The following is a 20,716-nucleotide window of genomic DNA, read 5'->3' as shown; positions in this document are numbered from 1 at the left end:
CAGAATCTTTTCCATTTTTCAGCATAGGAATTTCTTGTGCTAGGCCTCCTTGCCTCTAAAATGATATTTATCACAGGTTTACTGAGGAATGGTTAAGGAGAGATTATGTAATTAGCCATGCTGCAAAGTTCAGTGTTAGAAGCTGAGGGTGCAGAATCTGGTTCTCCTGCTGAGACAACAGGGAAGGAGCCTGAGGCAGGTGCCATGGGGATAAGCGTGACACACTGCACAGGAGGGGGTACCAGTCTTGGCGTGGCCAGTCTGGAGCAATCAAAATCATCCTTGGTTTGTCCTGTTTGGTTTTTAGTAGTACTTGGGAGAGCAGAGGCAGAGGGGGGAAGGCACAGACTGATAGGTTTTTCCAGTTGAAGGACAGAGCATCCACTTTCCAGGCTTGTTTGTGAGGAGTCCTTGTGCAAAATTTGCCCAATTGGTAGTTCAGGGGAGAGGCAAACAGGTCTATATCTGGGCTCTCCTATTTGCTTGTCAACATGTTGAAAATCCTTGGGTCCAGTTTCCACTCTTGTGAGTCCATGAGGTTTCTGCTTAGTCCGTCTGCCAGTGTATTTAACTTTCCTGGCAGGAATTAAACTTGTAGGCGCACTTGGTAGCTCAAGGCTGTGTTCCACAATGCCATGGTTAGTATGCAGAGAGGGTAAGAATGTGTACCCCCCTGCTTGTTTATGTACCACATAACAGTGGTGTTGTCCGTCTTTACCATTAGTTGTCCTGGAAGAATGAAGGCTGTCAGAGCATTCTGTACAGCTAACATTTCTTTCTGATTGATATGCAGGTGCATTTGACTTGGGTTCCATTTGTCCTGAATGCACTTCCCTGCCAGGTGAGCCCCCCATGCATAGTCTGATGCGTCTGTTGTTAGGGTTTGGGTAACAGGGGGTGGTGTGAAAGGTAGTCCCTTGTTTTGGTGGCAGGCCTCTGCTCATCAAAGGAACTCTAGGAGTAGGCAAGGTATGATAGGAATCATTGCTTCTAGATCCTGAGAATGTTGACACCATAGGCTTTTTAGATACCACTGTAGTTTCCTCATATGCAGTCTTGCATATGGAATTAGAAGAATGCAGGAGGACATGAACCGTAAGGATTGCAGTATTTGTCTTGCAGACAGCAGGGTTTTTGTGGCCACTTGTTTGAAGTAGGTTGTCAAATTAATTTGTTTCTCTGGCGTGAGGTAAGCCATCAGGGAAGTTGTATTCAAGCTTGCTCCCAGGAATATAATTTGTTGACAGGATACCAGGTGTGATTTATTTTCATTTACAGTGTACCTCAGACAAGTTAGAAGCCTTTGTACAAAAGCCAAATGATTCAAAAGTATGCCCTGGCTTTCTGCCTGAATTAGACAGCCGTCCAGGTATGGGTATATTTGAACATTTCTTTGCCTGCAAAATGCAATAACTGGAGTTAGGCACTTTGTGAATACCCTGGGCGCAGTAGATAAGCCAAAGTCCAGTGGAGAGAACTGATAGTGTGTGTAGCCTGCTTTGAAGCGTGGGTATCTTCTGCAAGATTCCCTGATTGGGATGTGCAGATATGCTTCTTTTAAATCAAGTGTTGCCAACCACGCATCTTTGCCTAGCATAGGAAGTAATTGGTGAAGAGTCAGCATCTTGATTTTTGGAATCTCCAGAAAGGTATTTAGAGTGGACAGGTCCAGGATAGGACACCATGAATTGTCTTTTCTGGGTATGAGGAAAAGTCTCGAGTAGAAACTTTGTCCCTTTTCCTCTTCTGGTACCAGCTGAATAGCCCCCATGCTTGAGAGAGAAAGTACTTGTTTTTGGGCCTCTGCCCACTGATTTGGGATTAGATCCGGCCACCCGCTTGGTGATGACAACATGTGGAAGTGAAATCTGTATCCCTGGGACACTATATTTAAAACCCATTTGTCCTGGGTAATGAGTTCCCAGTTCTTTGCATGAAGAGCAATCTTTCCCCCCAAAGGGGCAGTCAGTTGATAAATGCTTGGCAATTTTAAAAGGAAGTCACTGAGACAGTTTACCATAGGGGGAGTCTTATTACTCCCAGATTTGGACGTGGAGGCCCCCCACTGCTTAGTTCTGTGTGTCCCCTGGCACTGAAACCTGTGGTTTTTGCTGTGTCTGGGTTTGACTTGAGAAGACCTGGAAGGGGCTAGAAAGGACCAATTCTTAGAGGGCCAGTGCCTACTAAATCTAGGAGGCTGAACTTGTAAGAAATCTTTAACAGTTTGCATAGATTTAGCTTTATCTAACATCTTTTTAAGAACTCCCTCAGCCTTGTTGCCAAATAGGCGGTCATTTAAGGGAGCATCCAACAATTTAGCTTTAACATGATCAAGCAAAGATTGCAGCTTAAGCCAAGCATGCCTTCTGAGCACAGACTCAGTAATAGCGAACCTGCAAGAGGCCTCTAATGAATCAAAACCAAATTGCAAAGTATGTTTTCCAACTTGTTCAGCAGAATGCATTAAATCCTGTAATTCTTTATTTTCCACACAGTCAGGAATCAACATAATTTTCTGTTTAAGCAATCCAGTAACATGTTGCTGATACTTTAACACCACAGTGAAAAACTTCTCTAAAGCAAATTTCACACTCCTCAAAACTGAGGTGGAATCCTTCAAAGCCCCCGGGCCTGTGGAAAATATGGCCCAGACCTCAGAATCCTTTATAAACGCATTCTATGAACACCTTCAGGAATGCATGGATCATGCGATCCCAAATAAAACCAAGACTCAATCCTCCAAAGGCAGACGTCCTGTCTGGTGGACCCCAGCCATAAACAAACTATGCAATAGAAGGAGGAAGCTACTAAATGATAGAGCAAAATTCCAAAAAGGGAAGGCATCACTGATCAGATCAGTATTAGCAAAAAACTATGGCACACATAAAATTGTCTAAGGCCAGCTTCGAGAGAAAAATTGCACAGGACACTAAGGATAATCACAAGGCTTTCTTTAGTTATGTTAGGAACCTGGGTGGTAATTCCCAGATATGCTCAGAATTAGTCCAAAATGACAAAAAATACACCGAACCCACAGACATTGCCAACATCCTAGCTGACAGGTTCAGCGCAAACTTCTCTGCTCCCTCCCCACCAAAAGGGCAAATATCTATCCCAGCAGAGTGCTGCCCCCCTGACATCTCAGATGCTCAGGTAAGAGCCGCCCTCTCCAAAGCAAAAAACACAGCATCAATGGGACCAGACGGTGTCACGGGCTGTGTCCTACATGAACTCCAAGAAGAGCTAAACCCAAACATAAAACTACTGTTCAATCTCAGCCTTACTACAGGATATGTGCCCAAAGAGTGGCATACAGCAACAGTGGTCCCTCTCCATAAAGGTGGTGCCTCAACGGATCCAGGAAACTATCGCCCCATAAGCCTGACTAGCTTGGTCTGCAAAGCTATGGAAAGGATCATCATGGACCTCATAAATAAAGATATTGGGGACCTACAAACATTGGATCCTACCCAGTTCGGCTTTGTTAAGGCCAGATCCTACCTCTTAAACCTGGTTGATTTCTTTGAAACAGTCACCAAGGCCATTGACGAGGGGAAGGTGGTGCACACAGCCTACCTGGACCTTGCAAAAGCCTTCGATACAATACCCCACTCGGGCATTATAGATAAGCTCACCAGCTTAAATATAAACCCCTATGTCACTAGATGGATTGCAAACTGGCTCAAGGACAGAACCCACATGGTTAGAATTGCTGGAGCCATGTCAGACTCCAAACCAGTTACAAGTGGTGTCCCACAAGGCTCAGTCCTGGGACCTCTCTTGTTCGGTATATATTTCTCGGAGGTACAGGCTGACACGGAAGGACTGTGGCTGACCAAGTTCGCAGATGACTGCAAACTGGGCGCCATAATCGACTCTCCAGTCGACACAAGCATCCTCCAAAAGGGCCTCATAGAAACAGACAACTGGTGCCAGAGCCATGGCCTCAAGCTAAATGCCAAAAAGTGTATAGTCATCCCCTTTGGCAAAAACAAAGTGCCCACAAATTACCACATAGGTGGTAATCCATTAAGTACAGAAGAAGTAATTAGGGACCTGGGGACCCAAGTTGATAGCAATCTCTCATTTGACAACCACGTGGCCAAAGTGGTTAGAAAAACATTTTATATAGCCCACCTAATCATGAAGGGATTCACATCTGGATCAGGGGCGTCATCGCACCTCTTTACTCATCCCTCATCAGGCCCATAATTGAGTACAATGCCCTTTTGGGATGTACCTTACCAGACACCTGCAGCAACTGGAAAGACCCAAAAGTACCTCACCAAGACGATCAAAGGGCTCAAACAGATGCCATATGCTGCCCGGTTAAAAACTCCAGCTCTACTCAGTGGCATACCGCCTGTTCAGAGGCGATCTGTGCCTGACGATAAAGCCATGTCCAACCCGAATTAATGGACATGCTGCACCTCAGAAAATCCAAATCCCATCGAGCTACGTGCTCGAGAGACTTGAACCTCAGCACTGAAATAAATAGGACATGCTGGAGGGACAGATTCATAACCCAGAGGCTCCCTTCACTCTGGAATAAAATCCCAGTCCAGGTTAGGCAGAGTCCCTCATTGACCCTCTTCAAGAGGAATCTTGATGAGTGGATGGGAGATCGTAGGTTTACCCCGGGTATCACTTCTGTGTCACTGTTAGACAGAGGCACAGTATACTAACCTCGAAAAAGGGCATAGCAAAATTAATTTAAAATGGGTGGCGAAAGCCAAACACATTCTGGCTAGGCTTATAAATGCCCTAGGGCAGATAGCCTAGTATGAACCTATGAACCTATGAAACTTGCAGTTTAAAGCCCTAATGGCCAAGGTTGCAGAAGTGTAAACCTTCTTACCCCATCTATCCAGCACCCTGGAGTCTCTATCAGAAGGGGTAGGATTTTTAGCAGTAGAAGCCTTAATGCCCTTGAGTCCCTGTGAAATAGTCTCTGGATCCGCAATATGATTTTTAAAAAGGACCTTGTGTGACTCAGGGACCCTGTAGTATCTGTCTGGTTTTCTGGGAGCAGGAGGCAAGGAATCAGGGGCCAAACTAGATTCCGAAAAAGCATCATCAACAATGTCTAGTGCAGGAGGAATAGTTAAAGGCCTATGCTGAGGTAGGAGTAAGAAATCCCTAAGCCTCTTTTTTGAATCAGAAAAATCCTGGCTTTCCCAGTGGAAATGCTCCCTTAGAGTATGTATGGTTTCCCCAAAGGAAAAATCCTCCTGAGGGGAAACAGAGGGAATGGAGTCCTCTGCATCAAAATCCTCATAAGTAGATAAGGGCAAATCCAGATCGTCAGAAGAATCAGAAAAAACAGAATCCTGGTCAGAAGATTCATAAACCACTTCAGTCCTAGGCCTCTTAGAAAGAGGGGGGTTGGCTACCCCTGATTAGAGTTATTAGATCTTCAGCCATTCTGATCATTTGTTTTTAGGCATAGAGGCCTGAGCATGTGGCCTGGGCACCGTTTTTTTTAGGCATGGTTTGAGATTTAGGCCTAAGAAAAGAAGGAGGCGTTGGTTTAATATGCAAGTCCGTAGGCCTGAATACACCCTCAAAAGCCGGTGCCTGCACAGCGGCTCCAGACCCATCCAGTAGAGACATCCATGGGTTCCATAGTTGAAGCATCTCATGGCATACCCGACTCTGAATAGGTCTCAGTAGAGGCCAGCGAATCAGAAGTAGCAGGTATCAGGGGCTGCAAAAGCACCTCACTGAGTACCGGCGAACTGGCGACTGGCTTAGGAGAAGCGTTGTCAGCAGTTTTGGACCTTGGCAGCCTGTCTCTGTCTTTATCTTTGCGTTTTTTTGGAATCCCATTAGTTGGATGGCTAACCAACAACATTTCTGGATAATTAAACTGAGAACCGAAATATTTAGAGGCGAAAATATAATGATGATGGATAGTGCGCTGATTAAATAAAGCACAAAACCAACAGCAAGGTACGTCGTGGTCAGGGCCACGGCAAGAAATACAGTATGAATGAAAATCTTTATGAGGTATTTGCTTTCCACAAGTAATGCAATTATTAACTTTTACTGACATCGATAAGGAGCAAGAGAAAGTTTCCCCAACGGGGTACTTAGCTTTAGTTGAAGACTTCGGTTCTGAAACTCGAAAATGAAAATTTCAGGAGTCGGCTGACCGGCACTAGTGAACTGCTTCTGCTTCGAGCACCGCACGGCAAGAAAGACTGATGTAATGGCGTCGGCTGCATGTTTTATACCCCTGACAACCTGACATCATGGAAGAAGGGACAGCAACCGATGCAGGACCCAAGACTCTGTTAATCAGGCCGACTGAGGGCTACTTGCAAGCAGATAACCCAAATGTAATGACTGCAATAGTGAAACACGAGGAACATCAAGAAGAAAACAAAAAAAGTTAATATTTCTCTAGCACTTTGGCAAAGCAACAAGCCATGACTTAAATACATATACTAATTAAATAATAATCCAATTAACCACTAAAAATCAGCAGTAATAATTTGATTAAAAGCTTACTTTAAAATGAAAATAGTTTCCTTATACAGCAGCCTTTTCCTGTATACATTATCATAATAAAATGTAACTGGTACCTTTTCTAAAATAGTAACTTTTAAGCCACAAGGATTAGAATTGTGAAACTGAATAAAATGCTGTACAACAAGACTATCCACTTTCTGATTTGTAATATTTTTCACATGTTCCTGTAGTCTAATTTTAAATTTCCTTTTGCTTTCCACTATACAAACTAGAACGCATGGGCACTGTAGGGAATAAATAATACCCTCAGTGTCACAGCTAAATATTTCTAAAGGATGGAAAGGATGTCCATTAATAAAAGGAAAAGTTCTAACCACATAAACGCATACACAACAATGACCACAAGAAAAGGTACCCCTCATATTAGAGGGGTACAAAGAATGCGAAGGACTTGTAACTGGTAACAAAAGGTGGTTATGTACCAAAATATCCCTCAAAGTTCTACCTCTCCTGTATGATATCCCCAAATAGGGAGAAAATAAATTAACTAAATCCCTAAACTTAAATAATAACTCCAGTAATATTTCACTAAATCTACCAAAACCAAACAAAAAATACCATAAGTAGTTACAAAATATATTTTCTCACACTTTCCTTCTTCGCCATGGATGAAGAATGATGTTGATTAGACATCCCCTTAAAATTCAAGGAGCCAACACAAGATTTAGAAGCAACTTTACCCACTGCAGATTATACCAAATCTATATCATAACCCCTGGAACAAAATACAGAACACATTCTACTTCCCTCTATGCTGAAATTATTGTCATTGTTACATAATCTTCTCAGTCTCAGTCTAACACACTCCCCATATAGAAGAGAGGCTGATATATGTGTAGGGTGACAACTCCTCCCATCCAAAAACTGACCACCATCATCAAACTTTCTGTGAAAAGATGTCCATAATAAATTACTCCTACTTAAAGTCAGGTTCACATCCAAAAATACAATCTGTTTACCCACCTACAGGCCATCAAAAGAAAATCCAAACCTCTTATTCTGTAACCAACCAAAAAGAATCACCAACCTCTTTAAAACCTCCCTTAGAAACAAAAATCAAATCAATGACAGGATAATATCTAACTACAAATCTTTTTTTTTAAATCCCTGTGATACAGATATTCTAATTCGTACAGACCCATTACTGAGCTACTACCAGTTAAATGTTAGTTTGATAATGTATATAGGAAAAGGCTGCTGAATAAGGAAAGTATTTTCATTTTAAAGTCTAGCACTTTATCTCCCTCGGGTCTTAATTTAAAGTGTAACTGGAAGCTTTTAATCTAATTATTATTGCTGATGTTTAGTGATTAATCGGATTACTATTTAATTAGTATGTGCATTTAAGTCATGACTTGTTGCTATTGGTTTTGTAATCTTTGAAGCCTTTGCCGATGTTGGATTTGCAGTCTGCTCCTTTGGTTCTGTGGTTCTGCATTTTTTTTTTGTTTTTCTATGGCTAGTGAACCTTTGTTTAATCTACCCTGCATATTTAGAGAAGATAAGATGGATAATTCTCAACAGACTATGGATCACTTTGTCATTCATGGTGATATACCTGCTACAGGTACTACTGCTGGTCGGGGTAATGTTGTCTCGAGTTCTCCTAACCTGATGGAGAAATTTGAACAAGAGCAGAGAGGTAGACTGGAGAATCCTTTCTTATCAGTTGGACAGTGCTCACACCCCCCTTTGTCTGGTGATTCGGGGTTTTGTCGGAGAGATGGGAGCATTTACTTCATAAAGAAACCGCTATTCATTTTAATATACTAGGCTTGCAATGTTATGTGGATTTGGATATTTCACCCAGGGGCTTGAGGGCTTTTAGATACCATTCCACTCCATTCGATATGACTGATGAGCTAGAAAGGAATTTTTCAAAATGATGGCTGGCAGCATCACATTGGTGCGTCATACAGTGGGTTTCTATTCTGCTTGAACGAGATTACATCAAGCAGAGTAAGGTCGAGGGTGAATTTAAATCAACATATAGTGAACTGTCTAAATTACTGGCCCCAGCACATTTGGAAACATATAAATGATAAACTTAAAAATTATGAAATGGAATTAATTGATAGGAAAAGTACCAAACTGAAACATGACTTAAAGGACTACGAGGGGGTGTGTGTCTGACTTTGGAAGAAAAAAGAGCATGCCACTCAGAAAGAGAACTGCCTCTTTAAGGAAATCTTTCAATTCCTCTAGGGGCATTTCTTTTGCATCAGACGTTTATGGCATTTCTTCTGAATTGGAAGGAGAAGATGACCACTATCCACATCTACTGGCTACACAGGACCTTTTTAAGTTGATAAGGGACTTTCGGAGGGGAAAGCAAAAGGAAATTTAAATTAGACTACAGGAACATGTGAGAAATATTACAAATCAGAAGGTAGATAGTTCTGTTGTACAGCATTTTATTCAGTTTCACAATTCTAGTCCTTGTGGCTTAAAAGTTACTATTTTAGAAAAAGTACAGTTAAATTTTACTCTGCCTGCTGTTGCTGTATTTACAGTCTGTTCCTTTGGTTCTGTGGTTTTGCGATTAATTCTGTACATTAACTGCCATGTCATATTTTACTTCCCACCCCGTACAGCATTAAGTGATTAATAATTCAGAGAACACAGTTCAGCTGTACACACTCAGCCTTACTGCTTACAGTGAAGAAAAAAAATCTGCCTTTCCCCAGTCAACTCATTTATGTTATATATGAGCTAAAATCAAAACCCTGATGAAAATGGTATGATGCTAAGTCTTTGTACTGACATATGTGGCTTTTTTTAGGCATCACTGACAAGTGTCTTAATTCAGAAGACTAAACATCTGCTTGGTTTAATCAATGGCAGCTCACATATCTGCCATAGAGCACAGATTTAGGTTTCTAACACAAAAATAATTTGGTACTAATTCCTTTTCATTACATCCTGCAATACTGTGGTAATTACCTTTTATGGGTTGTACTGTGTTGTTCTGTTGTCATAGCTCTTTGTAAACCCACTTAATCCTAAGGCAAAGAAATATTACAGCGGTACAGTTTTCATTCACAGTCACAACACTTTATTCAAAGAAATCACAAACAGCTGTCTACTGTCTATGACCTGTAATAAAATGACAGTTCAGTCAAAAAGTTAGAGCACTCAGCTGTAAGACCAGATATCAGACCCAAACGTAATTCCATTTAATAATGTATGCGTTATTCTGATAATGCTCTTAATCACATGATATTTAAATGCTCTTCACTATGTTCTTACAACAGTCTTATGTCAAAAAACACCCTGAACGATTTCTTCCATATCCTAAGCTAGATTGCAACACACATCAGAAGCACTTAGGAAGCAATGACACATGGAGAAGTTTTACTACTTTCTACCATGTCACTACACAACATATGCAAAACAGTACAAATTCAGAGAAGAGGGTTCTCTACATCCATAGTAAATGATTAGCGTTCACTCACCTGTTGAATTCTGAACCAATAAGCTTGTGAAGAAATCATTAGGTTTTTCTTCTGGATTAAGCAGATAGAGATGTGGAGACAGCTTAAGGGGTATTGTAACTTTTCCAAACATGGCATTTATTAAAGATGACAGCAAAGTAAATATAGCAAAGGTTGCAAACAATAACAATCTGAAAAATACATAATATTAAATTAGATTACTTCCACAAGTTTATCTAGAAAATAACATTTTAGTCAGGTAAGCCATGCATGTTGCTTGAAAAATATAAGTTATGCAAGAAAATATATACCACAAGTATGTCAGAGAGGATCTTGCAACATGTGATTACCTAGGTCTTATGGCAATTATCATGACTCATAAACCTATACTTCAGAACAAAACATTCAGTAATCATACCCCTCAAAGTCAACAGGCCATTAGGGTTATGGATATAAATGAAGTGTACTCCTTTGCTTCCTCATCACCAGTTATTACTCCCAGAAGACAGAGAGCTTGACATCAAAATTAACCTGCAGCAACAACCTCATGTTCAAGGCATTCATCAACTACATGATATAACAAAGTTGCAAGTACTCATAATATCATCTGAACTTTAAGAGGGCAGAATGGAATAGGTTGCATATTTAGGAACATACAACCTGCTCTTTCACACACACATCAAAAATTTGATAAGTATGTGACTTTTGTAATGTTGGAATATTGGTAAGGGTTGTGCTGGGGACTGTGGTATTACAGAATATCCTTCCTGCATGACAGTGTTGTAGTAATTTAAGCATCTTTAGAGGTGCATGTTTACTATAGTGATAGATATCCAATGGGTAAAAAAAAAAAAAAGGGGGAAAGTTAGGTACTCAGCAAATGAGGTCCATCTTGTCTGTTTCCATCCTCCTTGACTGATGGGTCTTCAGATCCAATCAAATCCGACATCAGCCACTCTTCAGACTTCTGGATCCAAGGCTCAGACTCCTACCTATAAACAAAACATTATATTTACACTGTGCCATTTTTTAAGTTTAGCTATTCTCATTCTAGGGAATCGATTGATTTTTGTTTTAGATGTGACAATTACAAGGGACATTCTTGGGAATTTTAAGACGGCCTTATTTAAGAAGCAGTGTAAAAAGAATGTTATTCTGCACAAAACCAGCATGTAACCTCAGCACGTACCTAGGAATGTGATAAAGGGACAAGTGCTTAGAGTTATGAGATTACATGATGCTGAGAACCTCGAGGGAGCATTGTCAGACTTAAAGAAAGATTTTCTGGAGAGGGGTTATAATTAGACAGAGCTGGATGATTGGTAGATCTTACTTTTCCAATGTTCCCAGATGATCTAATAGTGAGGGATACAGGCAAGGTAATAAGAGGGGTGTGAGAATGACATTCACTTATTTGAGCAATGTTAATATTATTTGTGACACTGTTAGGAAGAACTGGGCAATTTCATGTGCAGATGATAGATTGAGTCAATTGGTTAACGAGGCACCGTTATTTAGTTTTAGGAACAATATGTCTTGGAAGAGGCAGCTCTGTTATAACAGCATGAGGAGTCCGTAAACAACACTTTCTCAACATAAAGGGATGTTTCCTTGGAGGAGATGCAAAGCATGTAAGCTTATCCATTCTGGTTACACTTTTAGACACCCCATACAAGGCTTTGTAAAAGAACATGATTTTATGCTGACTGTACTACCAAGGATTTACTTTATTTTGCCTTTTGTGCAGAGTGCTTTGTGTTTTATGTGGGAAGACAAACATGTTCTTTAAAGATAGGATCCTAGAACATCTGAATAATATTAAGAATAAGAAATTGAACAATGCTTTAGGACAGCATCTCTCTGACTCAGGTCAGAGGCATAGTTTTAAGTTTTTTGTTCTAGAGATCCTAGTATCGAACAGTAGAGGTGGTGACTTTAAGTATTTTTCAGAGATAAGACAACAGGAATGGATTATACGTCTCAGTGCAGAGAGATTCCTTGGCATTAATGAGCGTGTCTCTTTAAAGCCTATATTAAGAGCTCGACCACTCCCGCATTGATTTTTAGGGTCTATATTAGAACACCGAACATTGTTCTAATATCGACCCGTTTTCAGCGAACGCTGAAAATATCGAAGAAACAGGAAACCGAATTCTTTCCTAGGGAAAGAATTTGGTTGTCCGTTTCTGTTGCTTCGGTATTTTCAGCGCTCAGGTGGAACGTTATGGGTCGGGTTCAGGTAAGTGTGCGATTGCGTGGACGTGTGGGTTAGGGCGGATTAGGTGAGTTAGGGTTAGGGCGCTGGTCAGGTAAGTGTGCGATTGTGTGGACGTGTGGGTTAGGTGAGTTAGGGTTAGGGCGCAGGTGAGGTGACTGTGCGATAGTGACAGACGTTAGGGTTTGGGTTAAGGTAAGTGGATAGTTAGTGGTGTATGTATAATTTAGTGTAGGGTTAGGTGTAAGAGTTTAGGTGTATGTGTGTGGATTGTTGTTTGTTTGGTGTGCTTGTGTTGTGTGTATGTGTTTTGGAACAGCAAATTTTTTCCCTAGGAAAAAATTCGCTGTTCTGAACGTTCAATGTTTTGTATTTTCGATTGCTAGGGTTCGATATCAGAACACTCGACATTTTGAAAGTTCAGTGTTCTAATATAGACCTGATTTTTATATGTACATTTGCTTACATACATATATATATATATTTCGAGTGTTAACAGAATTATGCAACTATTTGTGATTATGTATTTTTTTATACATTTTTTTAATATTTTTTATATATTCTTGAACAGTGCAATAATGTTTTGAGCATGCTTCTCATTGGTTGTTTTGTATTTTAAATTGATTGTGGTGAATACTTGCTTTTAGGTCTGAAGAAGCAGTCTTGTTTGCTGAATTTCCTGTTTGCACTTAATTTTAAATCGTTTTTTTCTTAAAACTTGCATATTTTCTGTCCTTGACCTAGCACTCTTGTGTGGGGTCATTTACTGCACTGTTATAACTTGATATTACTTGTGAACCTCTGCTATCTCTGTAAAAATAAAAATCTTGCTTTTTTTCCCAGTTTTCTGAGAGTTAAAAAAGTTCAGTTACAGGCTTGCTGTTCCTGAACTGTTTGAAAGTTTCTGTGAGGTCATTTTTGCTTGGGCTGAAGGAGGGTCTCCCTGTTGATCAGTGGCAGTGAATAACATTGAGCAGCTTCCCTGCCCCCCGTAGAGGTGGTTACTGACTTGAAACTGTAGTTTTATTGTCCCTTTTGGGTCTATTCCTGCTTCTTTCCAGCCCCTGCTATCAAGCACGCTTTAACGTGCTTTAGCGCGGAGTTGCCACTAGAGCAGCATCGGGCAGCGCCGGTTAAACAAGGTTAAACTCTTTCTGGCTCCATAAAGTCTGTTCTTCAATTTTTCCCTTAGAACTGCTCTGTTAGGAACCTAAACAGTTTACACCTTCACTAAAAAGTGCAGCACTTGTTCCAAATAGCTTTTTCTTCTCAAAAGCTCAGCACTTGTCTTATAAGCATATCCCTTGTCTTATAAGCATTCTCTTTGCAGGTCAAGCACTCCTATATTATACAAATCTCTCACTAGCAAAACCCCCAGGAGTGCCCACTTCCCTGCTAAGCCCACTACTTTTCTGTCTCATATCAACTCATAATTCTTTCTAGCATGTCGAAGGGTCAGATGCTGGCGTCCTCTCCTGCCCAGTTGGTGAATCTGGGAATTCTGAGACAATGTTACAATTGCCTCATGTACACGGACAACCCTCTCCTCCTCCCACGTAACACTAACACTTGTGAGAGATGCAGCTATTTAGCCAGACTGGAGGCTGAGCTCTCTCAACTCAGGACTGGCAAGACCAGGCAGGAGGAGAAGGCAACTACACACACCACAATACCAGTCTCACATAACTCAACCACACCACTGAATCAAACACAAACACACTAAGACATACTCGGAGGCTCTGAGTAAAAATTTACCTAAACAGCAGAGGCCTCCAAAGCAGACACCCAAGCAACTACAAACTCAATACACCACACAAACAACACATAAACAACAAAATCAGTGTGCAAAGCAGTCACTGCCCTTAAGGCCAAATACAACACCAAACATACTTGTCATAGGTGACTAAATAGGCAGACACACTGACGTCCCGCTCACCAGACTGAGTAAGGAGAAGGTCACAGTAAGCTGCCTGTCGGGCGCTAGAATCCGCCACATAACGCAAGCACTCAGGTCTCTCAACAGCAGGTACAAGTACGACTCAGTCATTGTCCATGCTAGTGTCAACGACCTGAGACGTACCTCCTTGGACTACATGAAAAGAGACATTGAGGAGCTCTCTGATTATATAGCCCAGGCAGGTATGACCCTGACCTTGAGCAGTATCCTACCTTCACCTAGAATGATGCCACAATACAGTGATAAGATGATCAGCTTTAATAACTGGCTTAAATTCTGGTGTCATTCAAAGGGGATCCACTGTCTGTCTGCCTGGGATGACATGCTGGACAAGCCACGCTGCTTCACAAGGGACGGCTTGCACCTGTCACCCCTAGGCTTCCGGATATTGGCAAAGGCTCTTGCCACCCCCATAGTGCCTTTTTTAGGCAAGGCTCAAATTCTAAACCTACCACCCTAGAACACAAAAGGAAAAACTAAGGGTAATGCTGCTCAATGCCAGAAGTCTCAATCTCAAGATGCACGCACTCGAGGCCCTTCTCAGTATGGAGAACATCGATGTCTGTGCTGTGACAGAAACCTGGTTCAAGGCTCCTGAGAGCACCCCAGCACTATCAGGTTTCACCTCATATCATGCGTTCGGCCCCAAAATCCGGACAACACCAAGAAAGGAGGGGGGGTGTCCATATTCATAAAGGACACCCACACCTCAAGGTTGGTGGCAACGCACGATGCATTGGAGACCATCCAGGTGCAATTAACCATAGGCAAGACTGCTCTGCAATTTGTAGCATGTTACAGGCCACCCTCTCAAACTCAGGAACCTCACATGGCCTTCCTGAAAACATTGGAGGGATAAATGTATCTCCAAACACCATCATACTAGGTGACTTCAACTACCCTAATATAGACTGGGAACACTACTCAAGCCCAAACACTCTAGCCCAAAGGTTCCTGGAGTTCATAAACTCAAATGCCATGGAACAACTAGTCACCATCCCCACAAGAGGAGAAAACATACTTGATCTCATCATCACGAACATGGGATCACAATGTTCAACACCGGAAGTATACCCCTCACTGGTGAGATCAGATCATAAACTAATCTCGCTGGAGGTCCTCATCCCACCCCACCTGAAATAAAAAAGACCACAGTGAAAAACTTCTCAAAAGCCGACTTCACACTTCTAAAAACTAGTGTGGTCTCCTTTAAGGCCCCTGAGCCAGTGGTAAACATTACTCAAACCGCTGAATCACTTACAAATGCCTTCTACCAGCACCTACAGGACTGCATGGATCAGGCAATCCCAAACAAAACTAAGACTCTTTGTACCAAAGGCAAGCGTCCAGTCTGGTGGACCCCAGCCATAAACAAGCTCTACAACAAAAGGAGGAAGCTACTACAAGATAGAGCAAAATCCTTGAAAGGTAAGACACCTTTGATCATTATAAGTAAAAACTAAGAGCTCTCATAAAATCATCCAAGGCAAATTTTGAGAGAAAAATCGCCAAGGACTCAAAATACAATCATAAGGCCTTCTTTAGCTATGTTAGAAACCTAGGAGGAAACTCCCAGATATGCTCAGCATTAGTTCAAAATGATGTGAAGATTACTGAACCTACACACATTGCCAACATACTGGCTGACAGGTTCAGTGCAAACTCCCCCCCCCCAAAAGGAGAGATATCTATACCAGAGGATTGTAGCCCCCCAAACATCTCCAACGCCCAGGTGAGAAATGCTCTCTCCAAAGCAAAAAACACAGCATCCATGGGACCGGATGGTGTCCCCGGCTGTGTGCTCCACGAACTCAATGAGGAATTAAACCCGCAGTTAGGACAGCTGTTTAATCTTAGCCTCACCTCAGGATACGTACCCAAGGAGTGGCGCAAGGCGACTGTGGTCCCACTTCACAAGGGCGGTGCCTCCACCGACCCTGGAAATTACCGTCCCATTAGCTTGACAAGCCTTATCTGCAAAGCCATGGAGAGGATCATAATTTAACTCATAAATAAAGACATAGGGAACTTGCAGACTTTGGATCCAACCCAGTTTGGCTTTGTCAAAGGCACATCATGCCTTTTAAACTTGGTTGACTTTTTCGAGACAGTCACCAAGGCCATTGATGAGGGAAAGGCAGTCCATACAGCCTAACTTGACCTGGCAAAGGCCTTCAACACAATACCCCACTCAGGTATCATTGAAAAACTCATCAGCTTGAATGTAAACCCATACATCACAAGATGGGTTGCAAACTGGCTAAGTGACAGAACCCACAGGGTCAGAGTTGCTGGAGCCATGTCAGACTCAAAGCCTGTCACAAGTGGTGTCCCACAGGGCTCAGTCCTGGGTCCACTCTTGTTCAGCATCTACTTTTCTGAAGCACAAGCAAACGCAGGAGGGTTATGGCTGACAAAGTTTGCAGATGACTGCAAACTGGGCGCCATAGTCGAAAACACATCTGACACAGATATCCTTCAGAAGGGCCTCACAGAAACGGATAACTGGTGCCAGAGCCATGGCCTAAAGTTATATGCCAAGAAATGCATAGTCATACCCTTCGGGAAAAACAAGGTTACCCCTAGCTACCATATAGGTGGCAATCCACTGAGCACAGAAGAAGTCATCAGGGATCTGGGGACCCAGGTTGACAGTAGCCTTTCGTTTGACACTCATGTTGCTAAAGTAGTTAGGAAAACCTTCTACATTGCCCACCTGATCATGAAGGGATTCACATCTAGATCAAGGGAGGTCACTGTCCCCCTGTACTCATCACTCATTAGACCTATGATTGAGTACAATGCCCCATTCGGAATGTATCTGACCCGACACCTGCAGCAGCTGGAAAGGCCCCAAAAGTTCCTCACCAAAAGGATAAAGGGTCTCAAAAATATGTCTTATGCTGCCCGACTGAAAGAACTCCAGCTCTATTCAGTCTCATACCGCTTGCTCAGAGGTGACCTGTGCCTGACATATAAGGCCATGTCAAATCCAGATTTGATGAATATGCTTCACCTCAAAAAATCTAGATCCCTCAGAACCACAAGGACGGGAGACTTAAACCTTGACACGGTTATTAATAGAACGTGCTGGAGGGACAGATTCATCACCCAGAGACTCCCTATGCTGTTGAACAAAATCCCGGTACATGTGAGGCAGAGCACCTCGCTGGCCTTGTTCAAGAGGAATCTTGACCAATGGATGGGAGATCGCAGATATACCCCAGGGATTACTTCAGTGTCACTGCTTGACAGAGGCACAGCAAAATAATAGGCATAGTTTTATTCAAACTAAAGGGGTGGCGAAAGCCAAATAACTATGGGCTAGGCTTATAAATGCCCTTGGGCAGATAGCCTAGTATGAACCTATGAACCTATGAAAGTGCTCACCATTTGCAGTTTTATATAGCGTTTGTTTTTTGTTCATTAAAGTTATTCATGGTTGTTACTTTAACCGTGGTAATCTCCTATTCTTTAATTTTTTACTTTGAAGATATTGATACTTTATAGTGATCTCTGTCAGACGTTTAACTTTGTTAAATTTGGAGTATCAAGACAATTACATTCTTCTTACTCTGACCCACATTCTAAAGGAGAAGGAATTGGGGAAGAATAAGCAATAGATTCTTCATCAGAATGTGACTCTTCTTCAGAGGAATCCTGTTCCCTGGCCCTTTTATGTGGGGAAGAGGACCAAGCGGGAGTAGGAACAGAAATCCCTTGAGGAGGTTTTAAGGCCATCAAAGCATTAAATAATCCCTAAGTAAAGGCTTGTCACTCAGACTGTGCATCCTTAGGAACAGGAGAAACATGTTTAGTTTTTTGCTTCTTCTTTAAAGGAATGCTTTCCCTAAAGAATTGAGAAGGCTCTGAAGCAAGCCTGTGTTAAATAATCATAGAAGGAACTTCTTCCCTGACTAAAATCTGTGGAACTCCCCTAGGTCCTTTGGAAATAATTAACCATGGCTCCCTCTGAATGTCCTAAATGGATGCCTGCATAGTGTCAATGGGCATGCTGGCATAAACTCAAATGCCATGGAACAACTAGTCACCATCCCACAAGAGGAGAAAACATACTTGATCTCATCATCACGAACATGGGATCACAATGTTCAACACCGAAGTATACCCCTCACTGGTGAGATCAGATCATAAACTAATCTCGCTGGAGGTCCTCATCCCACCCCACCTGAAATAAAAAGACCACAGTGAAAAACTTCTCAAAAGCCGACTTCACACTTCTAAAAACTAGTGTGGTCTCCTTTAAGGCCCCTGAGCCAGTGGTAAACATTACTCAAACCGCTGAATCACTTACAAATGCCTTCTACCAGCACCTACAGGACTGCATGGATCAGGCAATCCCAAACAAAACTAAGACTCTTTGTACCAAAGGCAAGCGTCCAGTCTGGTGGACCCCAGCCATAAACAAGCTCTACAACAAAAGGAGGAAGCTACTACAAGATAGAGCAAAATCCTTGAAAGGTAAGACACCTTTGATCATTATAAGTAAAAACTAAGAGCTCTCATAAAATCATCCAAGGCAAATTTTGAGAGAAAAATCGCCAAGGACTCAAAATACAATCATAAGGCCTTCTTTAGCTATGTTAGAAACCTAGGAGGAAACTCCCAGATATGCTCAGCATTAGTTCAAAATGATGTGAAGATTACTGAACCTACACACATTGCCAACATACTGGCTGACAGGTTCAGTGCAAACTCCCCCCCCCCAAAAGGAGAGATATCTATACCAGAGGATTGTAGCCCCCCAAACATCTCCAACGCCCAGGTGAGAAATGCTCTCTCCAAAGCAAAAAACACAGCATCCATGGGACCGGATGGTGTCCCCGGCTGTGTGCTCCACGAACTCAATGAGGAATTAAACCCGCAGTTAGGACAGCTGTTTAATCTTAGCCTCACCTCAGGATACGTGCCAAGGAGTGGCGCAAGGCGACTGTGGTCCCACTTCACAAGGGCGGTGCCTCCACCGACCCTGGAAATTACCGTCCCATTAGCTTGACAAGCCTTATCTGCAAAGCCATGGAGAGGATCATAATTTAACTCATAAATAAAGACATAGGGAACTTGCAGACTTTGGATCCAACCCAGTTTGGCTTTGTCAAAGGCACATCATGCCTTTTAAACTTGGTTGACTTTTTCGAGACAGTCACCAAGGCCATTGATGAGGGAAAGGCAGTCCATACAGCCTAACTTGACCTGGCAAAGGCCTTCAACACAATACCCCACTCAGGTATCATTGAAAAACTCATCAGCTTGAATGTAAACCCATACATCACAAGATGGGTTGCAAACTGGCTAAGTGACAGAACCCACAGGGTCAGAGTTGCTGGAGCCATGTCAGACTCAAAGCCTGTCACAAGTGGTGTCCCACAGGGCTCAGTCCTGGGTCCACTCTTGTTCAGCATCTACTTTTCTGAAGCACAAGCAAACGCAGGAGGGTTATGGCTGACAAAGTTTGCAGATGACTGCAAACTGGGCGCCATAGTCGAAAACACATCTGACACAGATATCCTTCAGAAGGGCCTCACAGAAACGGATAACTGGTGCCAGAGCCATGGCCTAAAGTTATATGCCAAGAAATGCATAGTCATACCCTTCGGGAAAAACAAGGTTACCCCTAGCTACCATATAGGTGGCAATCCACTGAGCACAGAAGAAGTCATCAGGGATCTGGGGACCCAGGTTGACAGTAGCCTTTCGTTTGACACTCATGTTGCTAAAGTAGTTAGGAAAACCTTCTACATTGCCCACCTGATCATGAAGGGATTCACATCTAGATCAAGGGAGGTCACTGTCCCCCTGTACTCATCACTCATTAGACCTATGATTGAGTACAATGCCCCATTCGGAATGTATCTGACCCGACACCTGCAGCAGCTGGAAAGGCCCCAAAAGTTCCTCACCAAAGGATAAAGGGTCTCAAAAATATGTCTTATGCTGCCCGACTGAAAGAACTCCAGCTCTATTCAGTCTCATACCGCTTGCTCAGAGGTGACCTGTGCCTGACATATAAGGCCATGTCAAATCCAGATTTGATGAATATGCTTCACCTCAAAAAATCTAGATCCCTCAGAACCACAAGGGCGGGAGACTTAAACCTTGACACGGTTATTAATAGAACGTGCTGGAGGGACAGATTCATCACCCAGAGACTCCCTATGCTGTTGAACAAAATCCCGGTACATGTGAGGCAGAGCACCTCGCTGGCCTTGTTCAAGAGGAATCTTGACCAATGGATGGGAGATCGCAGATATACCCCAGGGATTACTTCAGTGTCACTGCTTGACAGAGGCACAGCAAAATAATAGGCATAGTTTTATTCAAACTAAAGGGGTGGCGAAAGCCAAATAACTATGGGCTAGGCTTATAAATGCCCTTGGGCAGATAGCCTAGTATGAACCTATGAACCTATGAAAGTGCTCACCATTTGCAGTTTTATATAGCGTTTGTTTTTTGTTCATTAAAGTTATTCATGGTTGTTACTTTAACCGTGGTAATCTCCTATTCTTTAATTTTTTACTTTGAAGATATTGATACTTTATAGTGATCTCTGTCAGA

General features: G+C 42.3%; 1 protein-coding gene across 2 annotated transcripts in view; it reads right to left on the bottom strand.

Moving 5' to 3' along the window:
- The window catches only part of LOC122813052 (cholesterol transporter ABCA5-like), a 2,390,735-nt gene that overhangs the window by 953,205 nt on the left and 1,416,814 nt on the right, over window positions 1–20,716 (bottom strand). For both annotated transcript variants that reach the window (XM_044085171.1, XM_044085172.1), the window contains exon 20: window positions 9,990–10,159. In XM_044085171.1, coding sequence (XP_043941106.1) covers window positions 9,990–10,159 — 170 coding nt within the window. The remainder of the gene's footprint in view (window positions 1–9,989; window positions 10,160–20,716) is intronic.

The sequence above is a fragment of the Protopterus annectens genome, chromosome 10.part0 (assembly GCF_019279795.1).
Source record: "Protopterus annectens isolate FY-2018-M chromosome 10.part0, PAN1.0, whole genome shotgun sequence".
Taxonomy (NCBI): domain Eukaryota; kingdom Metazoa; phylum Chordata; order Ceratodontiformes; family Protopteridae; genus Protopterus; species Protopterus annectens.
The sequence above is the reverse complement of the archived record's forward strand: the minus strand, read 5'-3'. Positions and strand labels throughout refer to the sequence as shown.